We start from the raw sequence: 10,751 nt of genomic DNA on the forward strand, positions 1-10,751 counted from the left end.
ACCTGAAACAGCTCGCAGATATTCAAACGAAAGTTTCCATGTAAATTTTTTCAAAATATTTCAAACAGTTCAAAAAATAAATTAAATTTTGAGGGGAAAGCAAAAGGTACTTCATATATTACAATCAAGTGTATACAAACAAGCTTTTCTCTAATAATGTGCTAGACATGACTATTGGACCGTCATAGTATCGTGACCGATGGTTTGCTACCAAGGTCACAACAAAGCTCTTAGGACGGTTTGAGGAAATATGAGAATTCTGTCTTTCGATTGTACACGTGTAAAGAGAGCGAGACGTTGTGGTTCAAAGAAAATCCAACATGACTATTAAAGAGGTAGTTATAGCATAAATAATGCAACGTCACGAAGGATGGAAAATTTGACTCTGATACAATATTGGAAGTCTCATAAAAACACATAAACTAAATATTAAGCGCACTGAGACTATATATTTTAGATCCATATAAATCCCGTATTTAAATGATGTGTTACACGGAGTCTGCCGGTTTTTATGATGACTTAGTGGAGATTTTTCCTAATTCTGGAAGGATGTGGGGAAGAAATGGAGAAGAATACAGAAGAGACAAAATCGAACCTGCAGGAATTCGATCCTTTGATATACAGTTAATTTTGTACAAGAGATGGGTGACCTTTTTCCATTCGAAAACCTAAAAGCAGCCCCAATAAATTAGAAACGAGCTTAAGTCTGGGGCAAAGGGTCTACAATGTAGAATCAAAGTGAATTGATTCAACTCTAGTACAAATACAACAACAACCACCTTTTTAAATTGCCGGAGTATATCTACTTTAAACAGACGACCATACATGAGTAGATGAATGGACTTAAACAATACCAAATAAAAAAAGGTTTGGAAAATTGTCAAATCAGTCCTAAACCTATTGTACGGCGGTTAATTCAGTCTTAAACCTTTTAAATTTTTTCCAATTGAGTCTTTCCGATCAATTTTGGCCGATCGGCGCTGACGTGGCAGCCGACCGGCGTTGGACGTCCGGTCAACGCTGACGTGGCAATTTTTAATTATTTTTTTCAATTTTTTAATCTTTTTTTTTCTGCTATCTCCCCTCTGGCCAGTTCGGCAACCGGCGGCCGCCCAGAGGGGAGGGCCGGCGAGGCCTCTGGCGAAGCTCGCCCCGCCGGCCACCGGCGAGGCCGAGCCTCGTCGGCCCCTGGCTGGGTGAGACGAGGTCGGCCTCGCCTCGCCGTTGCGACCCCTCGCCTTGCCGTCGCCTGGGTCGCGACGGCGAGACGAGGTTGAGCCTCGCCGTCACTTAGGTCGCGGCTGCGAGGCGAGGCCGACCTCGCCTCGCCCAGCCAGGGGCCGGCGAGGCTCGGCCTCGCCGGTGGCCAGCGGGGCAAGCTTCGCCAGAGGCCTCGCTAGCCCTCTTCTCTGGCCGGCCGCCGGTCGCCGGACCGGCTAGAGGGGAGAAAGCAGAAAAAAAAGAAGAAAAAGAAAAAAAAAAAAAGATAAAAAAATTGAAAAAAAAAATTAAAAATTGCCACGTCAGCGCCGGCCGGCCAAAATTGACCGGAAGGACTGAATTGGCAAGAATTTAAAAGGTTTAGGACTGAATTGGCAAACTTAAAAGGTTTAGGACTGAATTGGCCGCCGTACAATAGATTTAGGACTGATTTGACAATTTTCCCAAAAAAGGTTCATCGGGCGCACACCCAAATTCGATTATGTACTGTGGTTCCTTGCAAAGTGGATAGATCTTGAATTGGATTTATGCTAGTTCTTCAAATTCAGTAAAATCAAAAGGGCTAGCTAAACGCTCTTAATAAACTTAGCAAGTTCCGAGGAGTTGAATATACGCACCACTTGGATATAATTCAACTCATGCCCTCCCCATGGTTAGTGATACGATCTAGTCCCACTTCCTTCTCTCAAAAGCTTGTATTGCACGTTGGAAAGTTTTTTCTAAAAATGGTATATTTTCTGTGAAACAAACGGATTCCAAAATTGTACATTCAAAACTACATGATAAGGGGATCATTAGAGATGATCATGAAAATTAAGTTTGTGGTTTTATCTGTCACAACGAGGGCACGACTAGTGTACTTTTTATTCATCTTATGTAAAGGTTTATGTTTGTTGATGCTGCTAGCCCAGGGAAGAACTTCATGTAATTCCTCCGCACTTTTAGCTTATTATACGGGTCTTGCTATGGTGCCGGGACACACAAAGCGTGGCAAAGTTGCGGTGCGAGCTAAAAACTGTCAGATCAAGCCAGTGTCCCGATGCAAAGCACGGTAAAGTTGTCACGCAAAGCTATCAGCTGTCGGATCAAGGAGATTGATTGTCGATCGTCGGATCAAGAGATGCTCTACATCGTCGGATCAAGGCGGTGCCGTGATGCACAGCATGACAAAGTCGTCCATACCGGTGACATTTCTTACATTCTTTCTTGTCCAAAGTCTCTGATTCTTATGATTCTTGTGAAGTCTGAATCTTGAAAAATATAGCAGGTGATACAGAGAAGTCTATACGCAGATTGCCGGAGTTTATCCTAGGCAGTCAGTGAAGAAATTGCTTCACATTTATTCTCCAAATTACATGTTCTCTCAGTACAAACTGCAAGTTAATGACATGCCCCCAAGGGCTTGTTGGTGCACATTCTTCCATCTAATCTCTCCTTTTGACTAAAGACGATGAAAGGCTTTCGAGTCAACCTCGACTACTTTAAAGTTTAAACTCAACCACCAACTAAATTTCTCCTCACAGGCCACGGGCAACTGGATTATTGAGTAAAACATTTTCCTTCACAGCTTATAAGTCCCCAGTTGCTCCATCCATTGAAAAAATGTCTCATGTTTTAATTCTTTGTTTCTTGCTCTTTCACCTCCTAATTCCTTCTCTAGCTCAAACGGACGGCGACATAACCGTCGGATCTTCTCTGACCGCGGAAAAGGACAACACTTCATGGATTTCGCCTTCGGGGGACTTTGCATTCGGCTTTCATCAATTACCTGCCAACCCCAACAACGATGGCGAGGTCTTCTTGCTCTCCGTTTGGTATGACAGGATACCTTCAAGAACAATCGTCTGGTTCGCAAGCGGAGATCGTCCTGCACCTGAAAATTCGAAGCTAGAGCTCTCTTCCAACCTTGGCCTGGTTCTCACTGATCCGCGAGGAGAAAGGTTGTGGATATCGGAGAACATTGTTGGTATAGTCTCGCATGCTACTATGAACGACATGGGCAATTTTTTGATTCTCGGTTCGAATTTGGAGAAACTATGGGAAAGCTTCGAAGATCCTCACGACACATTGCTTCCTTCACAAACGCTGGGAAAAAAAAAGTTCCTTTCCTCTCGTCAATCAGAGGGAAACTTTTCCAGAGGAAAATTCCAGCTTCGGATGCTGGACAGCGGAGACCTCATACTCAACACCATATACCAGCCTTCCAGTTATGCAAACGAACCTTATTACAGCACTGGAACTGCCCGAGATTCCAAGATGTCGAGCCCCGGGAAAGAAAACATGTTCGACGACTCGGTTCTCCATTTGTACTGAGAGAAAATGGCGATAAAGTTTACCTCTGGCAGGTGAAAATACCTTCGGCATCAGAGTTTTACCACAGAATTACGCTGAACTTTGATGGGGTTGACTCAATACGTACACCCCAAGAATTCTAATTCTAATTCTAATGGAACCTGAAGCTCTCTGTGGTCTTGTCACGCCGCGCTTCTTTTTGGGGCTTTCGGGATTTGCGCGCTAAGGGGGTATTTCCATGTAAGGGTCTCTCCCAGACCACACCTTACGTGACAGTGGAGGGTAATTTCCTATTTAATCTAGGTTTGTGATTTTGGAGTCGCTACTAGTCATTATTGGTAGGTAGACTAGAAATCTTACGGGAGAAATACCACGATTCTACAAACCAGAGATTCTGAGTACGGGGACTTAGTTAAGCTATTGATCCCGAATCGAGATCCCTAACGCCCTTTCGGTACCTAAGAACGATACAATGTCTATCATGTCATGCAAATTTCCAAGGTTTATCCACTAATTCTATCCATTCTAATCGCTGGAAGAAACAATCAAGCATTAAATGTACAATCGATGTCAATCAGATCAATCAATCCTAAATGGTCTCTAAAAATGAAAATCAATCAAAACATTCAAACCATAATGAAGCTCTAGAAGGTTATTCATTTCATGATTTACATTTTTTAGGGTTTTAGGGTTTTTTAGGGGTTAAAACCCATGAATTTGAAATTCTCAAAAAATGCCACTTGGGCACTCCCAAAAAGTCAAATCTCACTTATTATAGTTGGCCACGGTGTTTTTGGACTATACTGGGAATTTTTTAAATTTTTTAAATTTTTTTCGAAAATTTTATTAACCGAGAATTGATTTTTTATGATTTTCTGAAAAAATTTTATGAATTTTTCAAATTTTTATTGATTTTTAAAATTTTTCATATTTTTTATTTGTATTTTCTGAATTTTCTGAATTTTTATGAATTTTCTGAAAATTTTTGAATTTCTAAATTTTTTTATTTTTTGGAATTTTTTGGAATTTTTATGTTTTTTAAGATTTTTTAAAGATTTTTTTTATTATTTATTTTTTTTAAAGTTACCGCCAAGGAAACGAACCGGACCGGCCCGGTTCAACCCGGTCCGGCCTGACCGAACCGGGCTTCGCCGACGCCGGTTGCTTTCCCCGACAAGCACAACATCGAAACGGTGCCGTTTTTCCCTCTTCTTCATTGTGGCATTTTATCAAACATGTGGTGGGCATGAATCCTAGTTCTACGTTCTCAAGGTCACTGGTTCGGGTCCATCGCCAATGACCTTCCGGCAACTATTTCACCATTCCAATTGCACCATTGTGATGTTCCTATGTTCTATTTTCAGTCCGATCCATTTAGCACGTCGTCAGACCTCTATTGGCCAGCGAGATTCAAGTCCGAAGAACCTAAACCATTTCTAGCTAAAACTTGAATTTCCAGAACTTGAACCATTACCATACTCGCCCTAGCCGTCTAACTCGGTTTCAATCAAGGACAAAAAAATCAAACAAGGTCAAGAAATGTAACTTGAGTGGCTTAATGCCACGGGGAGTTCTCCGGCGAAGTTTTCTGAGCTCCGGCGAAGGTTTTTAATGGTGGATTGACTCAGTTTTGTTGGTTTAACAGCACAAAATGCAATCAAACAATACAAAACATGATTAGAAACAAGTTTTGAACATTTAGAAGTACAAAATCACGATCAGAATGACATGAACAGCAAAATTGAATCAAATGGTGTTTTCTTAAATTTCTGGAAAAACTGTGACTGTGAGTAATGTTTATCTTCTTCGTTCGATGTTCAGAAGAAATTGTCGAATTGATCCGCGCCTATGGAGTTGTTCCTTGACACTTGCACTTCCGCCTGGTGGTCTTGGCCTTGCCGGAAGAGCTCGAGATTGACCGGAAAAGGCTTGGTTTCAGGCCTTCGGGACCGGCCGATTTGACTGGAACAGTAAAGGGGAGGTTTCGGCCAAACTCCGATTTGTCGGTGCTCCGCCGTCTAGGGCGACGCCGGACACTTGGGTGGGAACCTCAAACCCTCTCTCTCTCTAACTTTTCCTCTTTGGTTTCGCCTATTTCTCTCTCCTCTCTCTCTCTCTGGATTTTCGTCGAATGCCCTCCTCGCAATGTTCAGTTTTTTCTTGGTTTTTGTTGATAAAAAATCCCCGCCGAAAATCGATTTTCGATCGGTTAAATCGGTTCACTGGTGCCGGCTCGAGATTTTCCAACTGGCCCAATCGATTTTCACGTGCCAAATTAGCTGGAAATGATCGGTGAAGTTGCAGGCTTGAAATGATTTGTTCTGGGTTTAGTGTGGCTCGGGTGAGTCGAGTAAGGAAGACAACCAACCCGGGTCGGGTCGGGTCGACATGGCCGACCTGGCAGCCCCGGGTTGGTCTAAATTCACCAATTAAGCTCAATTTTGACCCCATTTTCAAAATTAAACCCCAAAATTGAATTTCCCATCACATTCTGAACCTAAATATATAATTTTCCCCAATTTTTGTCATGATTTGTCCAAGATTTTCTCATTTTTGTATTCGGGTTAATAGGTTTTTATTCAATTTAATGTCCTAATGACCTGATTAGGCAAAATTGATGCCAAAATTGAATTACCCACATCTAATTAACCCTAGGAATAATAGCCTCATGGTTCGACAATTTCATATTGGGCACGATTCCCAATTTGGGTTCAAAATTCTTATTTTTCAATTAAATTTTGGGGATTTTTTATTTTTATGTCAAATTTTGCAATTGGACCAACCATTATGTAATTCAAGGTCCCAGAATCAATTGTTGTGAAGACACTATGACTTAAAAATGACTAGAAAAAATTTAATTGCATTTTTTGTTCAATTCGGGTTTAATTTTGCCCAATTTTGGGAAAAACATATACCCAATTGAGATTTTTCAAAATTGATGATGTATTCATGAAATTGGATTTAAACTAAGACTAATGACTATTTTTATGGAATTTTTTTATTCTAATTGCTATTTTTCTTGATTTTCTTGTTTATTTTGACTAAAAGAAATTAAGAAAAAGTGCAGAAAAATGCTAAAAAATTATTTTTTGTTTAGAAATAGGTTTCTAGGCTTGGCCAAGATTCCTAGTCCTAATTTTGAGATTTTCGAAAATATGAAAAAAATGAGCTAAAAATCAGGTGTCAACAGGTCTATACCTGAAAATATATACACTGCCGTTCTTGATTCAAGTGGCTCTGGTGTTTGTGGCTACAACAGTATATGTTCCCGGGGTGACAATAAAAGGCCAAAATGTGGCTACCCTGACAAATACACTTTGCTTGACCCCAATGATGAGTATGGCAGTTGCAGACCTAACTTCACACTAAATTGTGAGGAAGATGAGAAGAAGCTGAAGCAAGGTTCCATGGAGGATCTGTACACTTTCGTGGATCCAAGTGGCCACGGACAACTCGTTATAGAGTTGGATGAGCCCAATTGTGGCACTCATAGATCTTGACATCGGGAGAAATCCGACCTCAACTATGTCAAAATCAACTTAGATGCAAATTTAAGGAAGATAAAGCGCGTTTTGCTTCTGTCACAAGAGAAGTGTGTTAGACCACGAAAATGGCACACCTAAGATCACCATGAACAGAAACTGAAACACGTAAATGGAAAAATTATCGATTCGCGTACCTGATTTGGAATCCATCGAACTTGACGCGGAATTGGTGACGGTTTCCGAACACGAACTCAAGTGCATCTCGCCTATACCCTTCGTTGAACACTGGTCTAATGAGATTGCCACTCACGAGAAGAAATTCCTCTTTAGATCCGTATGTGAGTCAGATTGTGCATCATCAGGTTAGGAGAGAGACTTGAGTGCTATTTATAGAGTCTTCAACCACGGACCCTTTCATTACGGGTCGGGCCGTACTCGGCCCACACTAGCCAGTCCCATATTAGACTTATTAAGAACCCACATATCTAATCTTTATTATACCAAACTAATTCAATTAATTTCAATTAATGAAGCCCACATTAGGAAATTCTTACATTCTCCCACTTGGGTGATATTAATTGAAACAGAACTATGTGTACACCCTTATGTTGGTCTAGAAATTATTCTTAATAGTCAATCCGATTCCATAAAGTCTCGAACACCGAATCATGGCGGTAACTGCATGTACTCACGCAGAGCCTTCCATGGTCACGAGTACTTTCAACTTTACTGATACGTATTTAATATGGTAGTGTGGTAAATGAACAATACCTCATAATAAGTGATACTTCACGTGTTGTCCATTTTGTCAGTTCAAATTCTCTCTCCTAAAGTGTCACAAAATCTAGTGTGTCATCAGAGAATATCCTTCATGGTTCCAATGAACCTACATATGTCTTACCCTTATAGTTAACTATTTCTTATGTGTAACAAGACATATCAACAAGGCTAATACCAAGAATGCCCCTAGCCTGTACTTAAGGTTTACACAATGCTTCGATATTTTCATCAAATATATATGTACTCAACGTGATAAAATTACATTCACAAATACCTCATTGAATGCAAAAAGTTGATACATATCCAAATGTTACAAAATGTAACAAAATCATATACAAATTTCATAAGAGCAACACAAAACTAAACAGCTTCCACTAATTAACAATATCCCATGATACTCCTAAGCCAATGTTAATGACATGTTGATCAAATACACAAGGGCAAAGGCCTTTAGTTAGTGGATCTGTAATCATATCATCTGTCAAAATGTGCTCTACTGCAATGTTGCCATTTTGAACTGTTTCCTTTATGATCAGGAACTTGACTTCCATATGCTTAGACCCCTTGAGACCTTTGTTATTGTTGACAAATAATACTGCAGCTTTGTTGTCACAATACAACTGTATGGGCCTATCCACAAAATCAAATACAGTCAATTCTCTAATGAGGTTCCGGAGCCAAATAGCATGAGTAGAGGCCGAAAAGCATGCTACGAACTCCGCTTGCATGGTAGAGGATGAAATGGATTTCTGCTTCTCACTTTTCCATGATACTGCACCTCCTGCTAATAGAAAGATGTACCCTATTGTCGACTTCTTGTCATCCTGAAAGCCAGCAAAGTCTGCATCTGAATACCCTACTAGCTGCAGGTCCTGAACATATTTGTAAATCAGCGTAAAATTTCTTGTCCTCTTTAAGTACCTCAAAATCTTCTTGGCAGTAACCCAGTAATCGTGTCCTGGATTTGACTGATATCTGCCTAGAAGTCATGTTGTAAAAGCAATATCTGGTCTAGTACATATTTGAGCATGCATAATACTCCTAAGTGCACTAGCATAAGGTATATTTTTCATTTGGCCTTTCTTAAAAATCTGAATGAGGGCACTGTGACATACTCAACTTATCACCCTTAATGACATGAGCAATTCCTAGCTTGCATTGCTGAATGTTAAATCTTTCTAAGATACGATTAACATATGTCCTCTGAGATAAACCCAATAGTCGACGAGAACGATTCCTATGAATCTCAATGCCAAAGACAAAAGACGCCTCTCCAAGGTCTTTCATATCAAAGTTCTTTGACAACATCCGATTTGTCTCATGCAGTAAACCAAGGTCATTGCTCGCAAGTAGGATATCATCCACATAGAGTATAAGGAAAATGAATTTTCTCCCACTGACCTTGCAGTATATACACTGATCTACTTTATTCTCAACAAAACAAAATGAAGTGACAACACTATGAAACTTCAAGTACCATTGTCTAAAAGCTTGCTTGAGACCATAAATAGACTTTTTCAGCCTACATACAAGCGTACCTGAATTATCTGCCGCAAAGCCTTCGGGTTGCACTATATAGACTTATTCATTAAGGTCTCCATTGAGAAAGGCAGTTTTAACATCCATCTGGTGTAACTCCATATCAAAATGAGCTATCAATGTCATGATCACTTTGAAAGAATCTTTAGAAGAGACTGGAGAAAAAGTTGCTTCATAGTCTACTCCTTCTCTCTGAGTAAAACCCTTGACAACCAGTCTTGCTTTAAACTTCTCGATCTTTCCTTTGGAATCCGTTTTAGTCTTATATACCCATTTGCAACCAATAGATCCGTGACCTTCAGGTAATTCAGTAAGTTCCCAAACACCATTATGCTTCATAGACTGCATTTCATCTCTCATTGCATCTAACCACAATTCCGACTGAGGACAAGAAACAGCTTCTGCATAAGTCACTGGATTAGTCACAAAACCAATATCGTAGTCTTGCTCTCCTATATAGACTAAATAGTCTAGTGGTATAGCTAATCGTCTCTCCCTAATGGATCTCCTAACTGGAGCAGCAACAGCCTCATCCTACACCTGAAAGGCTTGAGGAACTTCATCAGGAGCTATCTCAATAACAGGATCCTAAGCCTCAATAGGTTTAGTCTGTAGTATGGGAGTCTCCACAATTATTTATATGAGAGGAGAAAAAGATATAACATTACCCACCGACTATTATCCTCAATAGTCTGTGAGTAGCTACTTTTTTCAGCCACATCAAACTCCAGAAACTTTGCTATCTGTGATTTCACAATTCTTGTGCCTCCATTAGGATTATAGAACCGATATCCCTTTGAATAATCCAGGTAAGATACAAAGTAACACCAAGTGGTTTTGAAGTTCAACTTACTTAATGTTGGATTATATAACTTCGCTTCTGTAGGACATCCCCAAATCTTAAGATGGTTAAGCTAGGCTTACGTTCAGTCTATAACTCAAAAAGAGTCAATGGGACAGCTTTAGTAGGTACACGATTCAGAATATACAAAACTATTTTCAAAGCTTAATCCCACAGAAAATCAGGTAGGTTTATCATATTAATCATATTATCATACTCTTCACCATTTGGATAAGGGTGCGATTGCACCTTTCAGCCATACCATTCTGCTCAGGACTTTCAGGCATAGTAAACTGAGCCACTATTTCAGAATCCTCCAAGTATTTGGCAAATGGCCATTTAAGCTGTCCAGCATCGCCGTGCTTGCCATAATACTCTTCACATTGGTCAGATCTAACAACCTTTATGACCTTTCCCAACTATTTCTCGACTTTAGTCCGAAAAATCTTGAACTTGTCAAGAAACTCATACTTTTTCTTAATCAAGTACAGATAGCCATATCGGGAATAATCATCAATAAATATGATGAAATAAAAATTTCTACACAAGGTTGCCGTATAGGGTCCACAAATATCAATGTGAATGACCTCCAA

The 10,751-nt window shown here is 40.0% G+C and overlaps 1 protein-coding gene across 3 annotated transcripts; it reads left to right on the forward strand.

Moving 5' to 3' along the window:
• The first annotated feature begins 1,672 nt into the window (after positions 1–1,672).
• LOC115670792 (G-type lectin S-receptor-like serine/threonine-protein kinase RLK1) lies at positions 1,673–3,540 on the forward strand. 3 transcript variants are annotated; one of them, XR_008816256.1, is made up of 3 exons: positions 1,673–2,405; positions 2,514–2,767; positions 2,882–3,516. XR_008816256.1 is itself a non-coding variant. In XM_030592155.2 (2 exons), the coding sequence occupies exons 1-2, from the start codon at positions 2,261–2,263 to the stop codon at positions 3,532–3,534; spliced, it is 798 nt and encodes a 265-aa protein (XP_030448015.2). In that variant the 5' UTR covers positions 1,673–2,260; the 3' UTR covers positions 3,535–3,540. The 3 variants fall into 3 exon arrangements, 1 of the variants encoding a protein (XP_030448015.2); XR_008816255.1 differs by having other exon boundaries at positions 2,514–2,929; XM_030592155.2 differs by lacking the exon at positions 2,514–2,767 and having other exon boundaries at positions 2,882–3,540.
• The last annotated feature ends 7,211 nt before the right edge of the window (positions 3,541–10,751 follow it).

The sequence above is a fragment of the Syzygium oleosum genome, unplaced genomic scaffold, assembly GCF_021117445.2.
Source record: "Syzygium oleosum isolate NSW1041296 unplaced genomic scaffold, Sole_v2.1 Sole_v2.03, whole genome shotgun sequence".
NCBI lineage: Eukaryota > Viridiplantae > Streptophyta > Magnoliopsida > Myrtales > Myrtaceae > Syzygium > Syzygium oleosum.